This window comes from Bos taurus, chromosome 16, assembly GCF_002263795.3.
Source record: "Bos taurus isolate L1 Dominette 01449 registration number 42190680 breed Hereford chromosome 16, ARS-UCD2.0, whole genome shotgun sequence".
Taxonomy (NCBI): domain Eukaryota; kingdom Metazoa; phylum Chordata; class Mammalia; order Artiodactyla; family Bovidae; genus Bos; species Bos taurus.
In genome coordinates, this window is record NC_037343.1 from 69,255,694 (window position 1) to 69,270,495 (window position 14,802).

At 47.3% G+C, this 14,802-nt stretch overlaps 1 protein-coding gene across 3 annotated transcripts in view; it reads right to left on the minus strand.

Moving 5' to 3' along the window:
• Positions 1-14,802, minus strand: part of SMYD2 (SET and MYND domain containing 2) — a 53,452-nt gene that overhangs the window by 21,460 nt on the left and 17,190 nt on the right. The window contains exons 1-3 of one of the 3 annotated variants that reach the window (XM_024976466.2): positions 12,278-12,399; positions 11,125-11,188; positions 933-1,043 (exon numbers count right to left, since the gene is read on the minus strand). In XM_024976466.2, coding sequence (XP_024832234.1) covers positions 933-1,043; positions 11,125-11,188; positions 12,278-12,279 — 177 coding nt within the window. In that variant the 5' untranslated portion in view covers positions 12,280-12,399. 3 annotated transcript variants of the gene reach the window in all.

Sequence of the window (14,802 nt, forward strand, 5' to 3'; positions counted from 1 at the left end):
TTATGATCACGTGTGATTTCGATCAAAAAAAAAAAACCCAGAAAGTTTTAAATGGAGGGAGGTGTGGTAAGGGAAGATAGAAAGAAGAGGCAGATGAAATTTCAGCTTTTAAGATTTCCAGTACAGAGGCCCTGCCCGCAGCTTATCACTGGCAAGCAGCTCTGTGGACATTCGCCTTCTAAGCTCCGTGCAGCCCACTTCACTGTGTCACAAGGACATGTCCTGTGGCATTTTCCTCCCCTCCATTTAAGCTGGTCCTGTCAAGATCAGGCGTCTTACTATCACGCAACCAGTACGGGACTGAGCCAAAAAGGGGTCAGGACAGCCAGCCCTGGCTTCATCTTTGGAGGAAACTGTTGATGGCCACATCGTTCCCACCCCACCTTCTGGCCTTGATTTTTACTTTTCCGCTCCTCTTGTTCCTCTCCCAGCAGGCTCCATGCTGGTTGTCTCACCCCGTTCCCTGCCCACCGAGGGGGGCAAGTATGGGGACAGGGAAGAGCAGGAGCCAGCCCAGGACAGGGGGCGAGGGGAGGCGGCAACAGGGGTGCACGCTGTAACAGAAGGAAAGAGAGGACCTCCCAAAGCTTTGAAGGCCAGTCTGGTTCCCTAGGACGCTCTCATTACCGTCACTCAGGTTTTCATGCCCTGAGAAGCCATACTTTTCTATAAACCTATCTAAACCTATCTCATAGGTTTGCTAAGAAAACAAAGCAGTGGCTACGTCCCTGGCCTGGCATGAGTGACATCCTAGCTGCACAAGGCAGACAAGCCAGCTCACTCCCGGAGCCTTGCACTTATCTCTGTGATAAGTGATGGGAAAGGCGGTCCCAGAATGCTGAGCGAGAGATGATCACCACGGGTCCCTCACTCATCTTTCTGACCTCAAAGAAAAAAATTAAACACATTTGAACCTGATCCCAATTCCTCACCTGTTTGGCCAGAATCCTTGCTGTCAACCTTACAGTCTCAGAGGGATTCCAGTTTTCCCCAAAAACAACCATGGGAGAACATTCCAGCTTGTGCATGGGCCAATCTTCTCTCTGGGAAAGTTAAAAAAAAATATTACACACACAAACACATTGCAATAAAGTGTGAAACAAGAGGATGCAGCAAGTTCTCCTAGTTAAGGTCAAGTGAAATATGTTTCCTTTTGGAAAACACGATGGTGCTCACAAAAGTTAGAGATGAAAACATCCTTTAAGATAGACGTGGCTGTATGACCTTGACTCAGGGCTGGCTGAGCTTGCTGGCAAGAGAAAATCTGCTTCATGTGGTTTCCTCAAGCATCTCACGCCCCTCACTATTCCAAACAACATGCACACCTTTGCATTATCTGGACGCCGTCATGTCACTCACGGGGTGAGTGACTTGGGTATCAGCTGTTGGTCTGGCTCTGCTCCCTACGGTTCTGGTCTGGCTCTGTTCTCACATTAGGGCAAATAACCGAGAAGTGACATCCACAGCACCTCGTCCTCTTCTATAGGTGATAAAATCCTACTAGAGACGAGGGCTCTGTCAAGGACCCGCGAAGAGTCTGGCCAGGGCAACTCTCAGGCATATTTAGGAACATGAACTCCCTGAAGAGTCACTGGATAAAAGAGGAAAACTGGACTCCTTTCTAACACCTGTCTTGATGCTTTTCGCTCCAGGCTGCAGGGTGAAGGGCATGTGCTCACTCCTGGAAGGGTGGAGATGCCCCTTTTGCAATGGGAAGACTGGGGAAGGAGGAAGGGTGCTGGGGAGGAAGGCGCTGAGGACCGGGGCGTAAAGGACGACGCTGGTGCTGGTGACGGGGTCCGTGGGGGATGACTGGGAACTGGCTGAACCATACGGGCTCTGATAAAAACCAGCTGCGGTGGCGTGATGGGCTGAGTGGCTGCAGGAGTGGACTCAGTGGAAGTCTGCAGACACTCCTTGCTGCAATGGAACTGGGTACCATCGTGGTCTTCCCTCCGCCTCTCCTGCCTCAGAAAGGGGCAAGCCTGACTTTTCCGATGCTCAGGCCAGAACCCTGGAGACTTCCTGGCCGCCTCTCTCTCCCCCACACTCCACGTTCACCTCTCTGGCGAATCCATCCTGTCTGCCTGCGGAATACGCCCAGCCTCTGATCATTTCCCACCCGCACCTTCCTTACTGTGTGGCAGACCCTACACCTACCCCGCAACGGCTCCCTCTGCCTCCTACCTGGACACCTGCTTCTTGCCCCCGCTACCCCCTACCCCACCCCCAACTCTGTTCCAGAGAGCAACCGGAGTAATCGATTCTGAGAAACACAACTCGGATCCTGCAGTTCACGGCTCAGCATGCTCTAATGGCTTCTCCCCTCAGAGCAAAAGGCCAAGTTGTAATGATGATTCATGAGGCCACATGTGGTAGGAGCTGACCCTCTGCTACTCTGAGCTCATCCCCCTACCACGCTCCCTCACCTCACTCTACCTGGCCACCATGTCTCCTCGCTGCTCCCTAGACCGACCACGCTTGCTCCTGCCTTGAGAGCTTTGGCACTTGCTGCATTTCCTGGAGAGATGCCTCTTCCCCAGACATCCTGTTGGCTCCCTCCTCCATGTCTCTGTTCTGATGCCCCTTTTCAAGGTACCCTCCCCAAACCAGCACTCTCCCCCCATCACTCTCCCTTTTCCTTGCTTTACATGTCTCCTTAGTACTTCTCACCACCTGACATACTTATTACACACTGATTAGATGTTTGGTTTACTACATTGTCCCCCCTGCCCCCACTATTCATCTGTTTCGGGTAAATCTATTATCCCAGAACCTAGAACTGTGCCTGACAGTCACTAAGCACTCAATAAAGTTGTTGAATGAATGAAGATGTCTCCCTCCCCATGGCCAAGAAAGAAAGACACGCTGTCACTTAATGATTTAATGCAGCCCCCATGGCACCGACAGACCCTGGGCTCAAGCTCTGTGCCAAGGTGTTCTGCAGAGTTAAATAACAGCCTGCCGAATATAACCAAGACCAAGGAGAGACAGAAATGACAAGATATACACAAGGGAGAAGAGGATCTGTTTTTAGCCGAAGCCTAAAACGAGAGCTCAGTGATGAAGCAATGAGGTAGGAACAGGTAGGTTCAGCTCCCAGCAGACAAACTGGCTCCGCACACAAACGCAAAGCAAAAAGGGAAAGACAACAAGGGCTTCTGGCCTTGGGGCATCCGAGGGAATTGAAGAACACTAGCTGGGGACAGACAGGTAACTGACGCCTATGAACACACACAGGAAGTTCACTGTGACCCTAGCAATGCTAAGAAAAGGTGTTTGCATGGCCTTAAACATGCTAGTTTCCTGAAGTATACGAGGTGTCTTAGGTGTTTAACAATGAGCTCCGATGAGAAAGAAGTTTAACATTTCTTAATATGACTTATGTGTTTTTAATACAATTTAATTAATACGAATATAAATAAATAAATACGAACACACAATGCTGACATCTATTGATGTTAATGTCCTCCAGGGAAGAGAACCTAACTACAGGGCACGCTAGGGAGAGCAGAGTTCTATCCAGCAAGAGGAGACTAGCCTGGGGCTCGGGGAGACATGCATTCTCACCCCGCCCTCCAGCGAAGCAGCTATGTCACACCAGACAGTCCTCTTAATCCCTGTGCCTGCGTATCCTCGGCTGTAAATAACATGATCCCTAAGTTACTTAGCAGGTCCGGAATTCTGAGTCTACGATTGTATGCCTTCCAACAGTGATAATCAGACACAAAGCTTGAAGCCTACCATTATCAGGCATTCATGCAACCACAAAGGGTCGTTTGAGGATCCAATAAACAAGCTAACCCACAAGAAGCACTCAGACCAGTGCCTGGCACACAACGTGCTCTTGACAAATGCCGGTAATTGTTCATGTACTGGTTCCTTCATTCATTCAGTAAGCCCTTGATGACCCCAGAGGCAGGGATGGGAGATGGAGTCTTTGACTTCAAGTAGTTTATGACCATATCAGAACACAAAGTAAAGCAAGACCACCTAGAATGTAACAGAGACCCACACAGAGCAGTGAAATCGGAGAGCTTGGTAAAGTCAAGGACCCGCAGAATCATGTTACGTTTCATCAAGGGAAATTTATCAGCTAGTAAGAAGTTTTCCTCTTCTGTCAGAAGGTGGAATTGTCAGAGACATACCACAGTGGCACTACTTGGCTTCCAGTTTTCTTCAAAATTTAAGCTGTTACTCCTTTCCTGGTTGCAATCTTTATAAAACTTTTATGTAAATTCAGACGGATCCCATTTTCTAGGAAAGTCATATATTACAAACAAATGCATAAGAAGGATTCAGAAAGACACATGCCGAAGTGTTACTAGCGGTTTTCTCTGGAAGGATAAAATTATGAAGTATGGATACTCTTTCTGTTCCTCTTTCAGTCTGAAACTTCTGATTTTTCTATAATGAGCACAGATGATTCATGCAATGAATTTAAACAATTAAATCTATGTACAAAGTGTGAGAGGGAATTTTTTTGGTACCCTTTTAAACTTCTAGTTCACTTTCAGCCACTGTAACAACAGCTCTGCATGACTTTCCTTTTTGTGCATGGACCAAAATGCTTAAAGATGCATAAAGAGTTGCAAAATTGTCTCATGGTACACCAGCACTTCCAACGCTGGAAGAAAAGAGGATTTGTTATGTCATCCAGTTTTCTGCTGAGCAAATGATATATTGTCTCCCTGCATAAGGAGACTGAATTTTTATTGTGAAGTCCCCTTTTCTAACTCCTGCATTTGGTGTTTCTTTTGTTCTAAAGGGACTTTCAATTTAGACCATAATGCCAGTTCAGCTATTTCAAATCCTGAAAGATGATGCTGTGAAAGTGCTGCACTCAATATGCCAGCAAGTTTGGAAAACTCAGCAGTGGCCACAAGACTGGAAAAGGTCAGTTTTCATTTCAATCCCAAAGAAAGGCAATGCCAAAGAATGCTCAAACTACCTCACAATTGCACTCATCTCACACGCTAGTAAAGTAATGCTCAAAATTCTCCAAGCCAGGATTCAGCAATATGTGAACCGTGAACTTCCAGATGTTCAAGCTGGTTTTAGAAAAGGCAGAGGTACCAGAGATCAAATTGCCAACATCCTCTGGATCATGGAAAAAGCAAGAGAGTTCCAGAAAAACATCTGTTTCTGCTTTATTGACTATGCCAAAGCCTTTGACTGTGTGGATCACAATAAACTGTGGAAAATTCTGAAAGAGATGGGAATACCAGACCACCTGACCTGCCTCTTGAGAAACCTACATGCAGGTCAGGAAGCAACAGTTAGAACTGGACATGGAACAACAGACTGGTTCCAAATAGGAAAAGGAGTACATCAAGGCTGTATATTGGCACCCTGCTTATTTAACTTCTATGCAGAGTACATCATGAGAAACGCTGGGCTGGAGGAAGCACAGGCTGGAATCAAGATTGCTGGGAGAAATATCAATAACCTCAGATATGCAGATAACACCACACTTATGTCAGAAAGTGAAGAAGAACTAAAGAGCCTCTGGATGAAAGTGAAAGAGGAGAGTGAAAAAGTTGGCTTAAAGCTCAACAGTCAGAAAACTAAGATCATGGCATCCAGTCCCATCACTTTATGGCAAATAGATGGGGAAACAGTGGACACTATGGCTGACTTTATTTTTCTGGGCTCCAGAATCACTGCAGATGGTGATTGCAGCCATGAAATTAAAAGACGCTTACTCCTTGGAAGGAAAGTTATGACCAACCTAGAAAGCATATTAAAAAGCAGAGATATTACTTTGCCAACAAAGGTCCGTCTAGTCAAGGCTATGGTTTTTCCAGTGGTCATGTATGGATGTAAGAGTTGGACTGTGAAGAAAGCTAAGCACCAAAGAATTGATGCTTTTGAATTGTGGTGTTGGAGAAGACTCTTGAGAGTCCTTTGGACTGCAATGAGATCCAACCAGTCCATTCTAAAGGAGATCAGTCCTGGGTATTCATTGAAAGGACTGATGTTGAAGCTGAAACTCCAATACTTTGGCCACCTGATGCGAAGAGCTGACTCATTTGAAAAGACCCTCATGCTGGGAAAGATTGAGGGCAGGAGGAGAAGGGGACGACAGAGGATAAGATGATTGGATGGCATCAGTGACTCAATGGACATGGGTTTGGGTGGATTCCGGGAGTTGGTGATAGACAGGGAGACCTGGCGTGCTGCGGTTCATGGGGTCGCAAAAAGTCAGACACAACTGAGTGACTGGACTGAACTTATATACATGCCTGTGTGATTTCCTGAAATGCAGAGTAGCATGCATAAATGATTTCTTAAAATGTGGAATAGTAAGAAAATGTCATAGGGCTACTGTTCTCCAGCACTATTCTCTGTGAGAGGAAGAATGCAAAAAGTATCAGGGGCTTCATGACTGCCTCCCACGGGGATGACACTGGGATGACAGCCACTGCTGGCCCCTATCTGCTTTGTTTTCTATTTCCGTAAAAGAGTGATGGGAAACACTCACTGATTCTTACTGGTGATGTTAAACATTTATTCACAGGAAAAAAACAGTGGCTCCTTTGAGGATGCTTCCTATGTCTGAAAGAAAAGAACGAAGTGAATTTAACCAGGACGAAACCCCTGACTCTAGCCCACTCACTGATCACCCAAAAAATGATAGGGTCATGGGAGCATTTCTTAGACATTTTCTGCACTTCAGTTACTTTCTAATTGGTGATAAAAGTCGAGAATGTTCTTGCATCTTTGGTCACGCACTCCTCATACATGCTTCAATCTTCATCAGAACATGCTCCTTCCTCCTTTCAAAATCACACTCGTGATCATAACACCTCCACTTACAACACACAAACCGTTTTCTTCTATTTGTCAATGTTAAGAAATAACACCTTAGAAAGTTCTACTCCACAATGATTCCTCTATGTAATAACTCTAAAATTCTTTTCTTCAATGTGTCGTGGTACAATTGAACAAAAAAGTCAGAGTGAACAACACTCTTAGTTTTCCAGGCATATTTATAAAAATAAATATAGTTCATTAAAACACACAACTTACAAACCGAGCCTAACTAAAAAGGAATTTCTATTTCTTTTATACTTCCTCCCATTACCCTTTCATGCATTGTCAATTAAAATCTCTCCTCTGGCAGGATCACACTGAGTCAAATGAACGAAAAGGAGAATAAATGGGACAAGACATGAGCCAAACTGTATAAAATAAAGCATGGTCCTAAAGTCCTGCAATCAGAGGTTGGCTGGGGGCAGGAAGCAGAGTCCTGAGGGGCTCTAACATGCTGCATTCCTGGAAGGACACCCTCAGGGAGGGATGTGGACCTTACACTCTTGGAGAGGTTTCCGGAAAGACAATACAACTGGAAGGGATCTTCCCTTTCACTTCCATGAAAGGCCACTTCTCCGTCTCTGACTCATCCCCAGAGCGCCTCTTCTCCTGGAGGGTCCTCAGGACCCCCAGGCGCAGTGCTGGAAAGCTGTGAAAGCCCTCCTCAGGGTTCCTGTACACTCTTGTCTCAGTTTTGTTGCTGTGTGACCTTGGGCAAGTCACTCAGCCACTGTGGACACTGCTTTCTATCTACTGATAAGCTCCTTTCCAACCCAGTCATCTGCTCTGTGGTATGGACCCCCTGGTGACTCCAGGTGGGTGGGGTCTGCCTTTGAAGAAGGCCCAGTGAAGAGGAAAAGACCCTGATGCTGGAAAAGACTGAAGGCAGGAGGAGAAGGGGACGACAGAGGGTGAGATGGTTGGATGGCATCACTGACGCGATGGGCATGAGTTTGAGTGAATTCTGGGAGACAGTGAAGGACGGGAAAGCCTGGAGTGCAGCAGTCCCACAGGTTGCAAAGAGTCAGACGTGACTGAGTGACTGAACGACAGTGGAGAGGGCCACGCTTTCTTAGGTGGAGAATCACTCAATTACCTTCCTGACTGCTGCCCTTGTTTTGTACCCCTTGTTTTACCCTGCGGCAGAGTCTCCACCTTGATCCCATCCAAGTATTCCCTTGGGCAGAACTCCGAATCCATTTTCATCTGGAGCAAATGCCCCAGACTCCTCCCCATTGATTTTACGGACGAAGCGCTTCTACGGCTGTTTGTTTCTAGGCACTTAACTCTATGACCATCCTGTCTCACTGTGATACGGCGTCCTGCTCCTACTCAGCCCTTCAGATGACAGGACGGAAAACCTTAATGATCACGTGCCTCCCCCTGCTGCGACAGGAGAGAAAGGAAACAGACATGAAACAGGCCAAATCCAGCCTCACTTCTAGAAACCGGTGGCTTTTGGTAAGGGTGTTACTACTTGTCATCTACAAGAATATTTTGGTTATAGGATCCTTCACAGAGCACGGGGAAACTGAAGTGCAACACTGCTCCCTAGGACCGAGGGTGTCCTGGCCCAGCGGCTGGACGCAGCAAGCTGTCATGGCCAGGACCTTTGACATGACTGAGAATCACAGGTCTGTGCCCCCACCCTGGGGTGCCTTGCTACAGCAAGCACATTATGATGGGACCAGGAGGAGGACATGCAGCCTGTCAAGCCGCTTGGTGTAAAGTAATAAAAAGGCTCGTCTTTCAGGGTCGTGTCTTCTTGCCTTTTCATTCTGTAAGGTGACTGATGCGGAGGCTGAAGCTCCAATACTTTGGCCACCTGATGCAAAGAGCCGACTCACTGGAAAAGACCTGATGCTGGGAAAGACTGAGGGCAGGAGCGGAAGCGGGCAACAGAGGATAAGATGGTTGGATGGCATCACCAACTCAACGGACACGAGTTTGAGCAAACTCTGGGAGATGGTGAGGGAGAGGGAAGCCTGGGGTGCTGCAGTCCATGGGGCTGCAAAGAGGAGGACACGAATTAGAGACGAAACAACAGTAAAGACGCGTTCTGGTTCACACAGGTTGATATACGTGGTTGCCGGGAACCTCCCAAGGCCAGGCACCTATCACTGTGAGTCAGCAAATCTGGAAGACTAGGTCCTAAAGGCAAGGGAAGCACAATGGCCACAACACCCAACCTGGACTACGGTTATACATCAGTGTTATGCCACCTGTGCGGGCCTAATGGAGACAGCTCAAGAGACCAAGAGGTAGCTCAGCATCTCACAGATGCCCATGTTTCATATCCATGTGGAGTTTACAGTTCATCAGAGAAGTTAAAGTTCGATTTTGTAACAAGCACTATGCATATAATGTACACCACATTATATGGTGTTCTTAGAATGAGAACATTCTAAGAACTCAAGTTCTTAGAATGAGTCCATACTCTTTGGTGAAGAAAAACCCAGTCTTTTAAATCTAAAGTGGGCTGCCTACTTTATTCTCTGCATAAAGCTAAGCTTCAGTCCAGCCTGAATTACTATCATATTATTATTTATAAGCCCTCATGCCTGCACGCAGCATCACAGTTTACATAGAACCTTGATATCTCACATATCATTTGATCCTTATAATTCATCAAGATAGGGGCCACTGTCCTCATTTACACTTAAAGAAACTGAGACTCTGAGACATCCTTTGAATTGTCAAGTTCACAGAGGTAGGCAGGTGCAGGGCTGGAACTATATCCTCCGAGTCTTCTGTGTTACAATAGTCTGACCTGTGTGTGACTAGCTGGCTTCTTTAAAGAATCAGAATATCATGAGCTACTTTTTCTAGAAGCGTTTAACTTAAATATAGAAACAGCTAACTTATCAGGCCTGAAACCTAATCACGTCATTCCAGCACTTGCTGACCTCTTCGCGTACCCAGCAATCTAACCACAGAACTCTGTCCATAATCGGGAGAAGCAAAGCACAGTCTGTCCTCTTCAGAAGAAGCCACACTCCCTGATAAACCAACAACAAGCCCATCTATATTCTCACTGCCCTGCAGGCCAGAAGCCTGTATGGAGACACAGGGAGGTGGACCAGGCACGTGGCCTTCAGAGCCAAGGCAGACCTTCCCAAGCCAATGGCTCAGCCTGTGTTTCCTCTGGCCAGGGCCTCTGTGAGGAGAGCTCTGTTAGATAAGACTTTGGGGCTTAGCAACCTCTCCCACTGCTGCACAACACCCTTTGGAGACATTCAGAGACCAGCTGTGTAGGGAGAAAACAGAGGAAAAAAAAAAAAAAGAAACCATGGGTAATGTGGTCAACCAGAGCAGGGGTGGGGGGCGGAGGAAAGTGACAGTTAAGTATGGGAAGAGGAACAAAACCGAGGTGCAGGTATGAAGAACAGCCTCCCTGTCCCTTAGAACCACTATTTAGTAGCATCATTTCCCAAGCCATATTAGCAGGTTCCCATTTAAAAAATAGATTGGGGAGGATACACAGAGATTGAAGATCATATCCTCCCCAAATTCAAACTGCTAGAACATGGAGTGCATTTTCTGTAATACATGTGAACATTTTGTGTAACTATACAGTATTAAGTAGAAAAGTTTAGGGGGCGGGGAACTTATCCCTTAAAGAATCTACCAAGAGTTCCTCCAAATACCCTCTTGAAATCTTCAGTCCTGGGTTACAAGACTCCCTCAAGATGCAGATGGCCTGTGGTCTACGTGTAACCTGCCTGAACCACTCAGGCTCCACTGCTGCCGAGACACCACCCCCAGGTCTCCCGGTCCAAGTTCAGACCAGCCCACCTCTGGCTGCACAAAAGCTGTGTCAGGGGCCCACCTAAGTCCAGCTGGAATCAGGCTAGATTAGACTGGCCCAAGGGCAACGTGTGGCCTGCTAGGGGGATAGATACAAATTCAGACTTGGTGATGGTAAAGACTAAACAATTTTAAAGACAGCATTTTAACATTTTTCACTGGTTGTCTTTGCACATTCCATCTGTTGCTGGGAGCCGTGGGGGGGGCAGACTGTTGACCTTGGTGATACACCTGCCTGTATCCTACGTGGCCCCTGTGTCTTTCCCACTTTACCAACCTCTATTTTTGATCCTGTGTGGGGCCCCAAAATGCTACTGCCCATCACTGGCTGCCCATCACCATCAGTCCTGGGTGCCAGCACACAGGGGCATCCAGCCACACCCTATGCCACAAGGAGGCTTTCCAGCTCTGGCTGCGGAAGGGCCCTGGGATGCTGTGACAAGGATGAGAAGGATGCTGGGGTACCAGGCCCTCCCTGCCAGCTGGCCCAAAGACACCTACCTGACACTCCACGTTGCAGTAAAATGCCTGCTTGCATCTTCCACATTTGGACAATCCTTCTTTCCTTAAAAAACAGAAAGGGCACTGTAGTGGTGAGAGGCGGAGAAACATGAAGCCGCGCACTTTGTCATGCAATAACAGCAGCCATCTGGTCCGAAAGCGGAGCCAAGAGTCACCTTACCTTGCTCTCCCACTGGTACGTGCCATTTTCCCAAAGGAGAGTTTGACCAGACTCAGCCCTTGAGTGGGAGTAAGTTGGTCAAAGGGGATACGAGCCAACACTGACCGACCCCGACAGCGTGAAGGGCACTTTCCAAAGAGACGAACGACACGATCTCTGACCCATGAGCCTGGCCCGGGACATCACAGCTGTTAACATCAACCTGCACTATGACTCAATGCTTTGGGGCAAGTCAGAGGCTCTTATGCCCTGATTTTCTCACCTGCTAGAAAGGGACAGAAATAAACAAAGCCACCTTGGAAGCCTGAGTCTGTAAAGACAGAGGACTGGGGTCAACCTATATACTGCTAAGAACACAAAGTGGGTGACAATCTTTAGTATTTAGAGATGCAGAAGACAGGATGGAGCATGTCAGTAACAAATGTTGTCTAGGAAGCAAAATTTAAAAACAACGCTACCCAGCAACTAGAGACATATTCTTAAATAAAATACCCCTGGATCTGACTGGTACACACATCTACCTTGTCTGTATCCCACTGAATGATTCTTCTGCTTTGTCATAATTAGGTCAGTCCTCCCCGTTCATCACCATAGAATTCATTTTCCTGCTTCTCATAGGGGATAGGGACGTTGCTGTTCCCTAACTGTTAGTTGCTGGTGTGTTTGCTGTGTTAGACAAGCCACGGAGTTTTCAAAAACTGTGAAGCCACTGAGTTAAACCGCCTATGACAGAACCCTTCAAATTTTTCTGAGATGGGCAACAACCACTTTGTTAAATGACAGTGCGATCTGTAAAGCCTGCTGTCTGCTTCTCACTGACCACCCTGAAGCCAGCTTTCCAATGTACAGAAATGCTGGTGCCGCAAAGGGCACTTTCGCTTACTGCCGGGGACACCCCCTGCCCTGCCATGGAGCCCCCTCACCCCCACCCTGTCTGCAGCGTGCCCGGAGGGCTGATATTGCAAGACATACATATCATCACGCTGCAGAGTCCTCCTCCGCGTCTTCTCAGAGAGTGGTAGTCACCACACTACTCCCACGGAATCGGGAAAGGGTTCCAAAAATGCTACTGTTGGAACAAAACTGGCTGCCTTGCAGTTTTCATGACAGTGCTTGGATTCCAAGCAGCAGGCTGAAGAATTGTGTGGGAGAAAAAAACGCAGCTCGCAGTTGAGGTATAAATAAATATTCCGAGTTTGCACATCTCAGTGGTTCAAAGAGGAGCCCACTAATTTGGCTGAGTGCATCCTCTGGCCTGAAATACCCTCCAAGGGTGCATGTGGATGAGACGGCCGGCCCTGGCGTCTCCTGCACTTTATGCCAAGGGGAAAAGGACAGACGATGTGCTCAAAGACAACTGTGAAGTGACTAGTGAGCAAGTGCTAATTGACGGGGACCGTGAAGGAATGCCAAAGGAATGAAAGTGCAGACGGGCAAAGCCGCAGAGGGAACTCTGAAAATTCTTTTCCAAAAGACATGTGTTGGGACATGGACAATGGGTGGGTAGATGCCACCCATAACAATGTCCATCTGAAACAGCCATTTGGTGATGGTTGGTTTTGCAGGGGGCGAGGTCATAAAACCTCTCTGAGAATTTGAAGCTATTAACTCTCCCCAACAACCCACCTTCTCCCCAACCCTCAAAGAACAGCAGAAAATGCTATGAAATTTTGAGGGCTCACCGGCCACCTAGAATCTATGCACAGACTAGTGAAGTGTTTCTGAAACCTGAATTAAGACCCTCGATATAACGGACCAGGAAACTATCAGAAAAAATGTCTTTATTAGCTCTACACCATACAAAAAGAAAACAAGGATTATATACAGAGATATTCCGCACATAGATGTGAGCAGTAAAGCTAATACGAAACCAAGGTTTGTTTTCGGCTTATTTGTTTTTGTCTTGTTTCGGATATTACCAAGGTAATATCCCAGGAAGGAAAAAAAACAACTGGGCTCTGGTGAATGCAGGAAGAACTCTAGTGGGATTTCATCAAAATAATAGATCTCCCAAAGGCCAGGCTTCATTCAGCCTGGCTAGTCACCAAGTCCATGGCCACAGACAACGAAGACCAGGAAAAAAGAGCTAACTCATCAAGACTGGCAAGAGGTTACATAATGCCAATGGTTCTCGAGGTGTGGTCTGTAGACTACCGGAGGCCCAGAGGCCCTTTCAGGGAGCCCGTGAGATCAAAGCTATTTCCAGAATGTACTACTGCTTTTAGTGTCTTGACATTTGTGCTCTAGCAAGTGGAGGGTGCCTGGAGGGTGAAACCCGCAAGGCTTTGAAGTGAAATGAAGTCAAAGTGGCTCAGTCGTGTCCAACTCTTTGAGACCCCATGGACTAGTCCATGGGATTCTCCAGCCCAGAATACTACAGTGGGTAGCCTTTCCCTTCTCCAGGGGATCTTCCCAACCCAGGGATCGAACCCAAGTCCCTCGCATTGCAGGCAGATTCTTTACCAGCTGAGCCACAAAGGCTTTAGTACAAATCAAAGCAGCGAGTAAGTAGTCACTGCATTCCTCACTTCCACATGCTCACAGCCAGGGGGGGAAAGCCAGTTTCACTTAAGAATACCCCTAAAGAAATCTAAACTATGATACAAATGAACTTACCTAGGAAACAGACTCACAGACTTAGAGAACAGACTTGTAGTTGCCAAGGGGTAAGGGATGGGCCAAGAGTTTGGGATGAGAGGATGCAAACCATTACACGGTGGCGGTAGTGTCACTAAGTCGTGTCCGACTCTTGTGATCCCATGGACTGTAGCCTGCCAGACTAATACACACACACAGAGGAGTCTGGCAGGCAGGCTACAGTCCATGGGGTCACAAGAGTCGGACACGACTTAGTGACACTACCGCCACCGTGTAATGGTTTGCATCCTCTCATCCCAAACTCTTGGCCCATCCCTTACCCCTTGGCAACTACAAGTCTGTTCTCTAAGTCTGTGAGTCTGTTTCCTAGGTAAGTTCATTTGTATCATAGTTTAGATTTCTTTAGGGGTATTCTTAAGTGAAACTGGCTAGTACTTTGGCCACCTCATGCAAAGAGTTGACTCATTGGAAAAGACTCTGATGCTGGGAGGGATTGGGGGCAGGAGGAGAAGGGGACGACAGAGGATGAGATGGCTGGATGGCATCGCTGACTCGATGGACAGGAGTTTCAGTGAACTCCGGGAGTTGGTGATGGACAGGGAGGCCTGGCGTGCTGCGATTCATGGGGTCGCAAAGAGTCGGACACGACTGAGCGACTGATCTGATCTGATCTGAAAAATATATATAAAACTGGATCACTCTGCTATACAGCAGAGATTAACACAACATTGTAAATCAACTAGACGAAGATAAATTAAAAAAACAGAATGTCCCTAATAAAGCAGTGTGTGCACGCTCAGTCACTTCAGTTGCGTTCAGCTCTTTGCGATCTCATAGACTGTAGCCCGCCTCTGTCCGTGGGACTCTCCAGGCAAGAACACTGGAGTGGGTTGCATGGC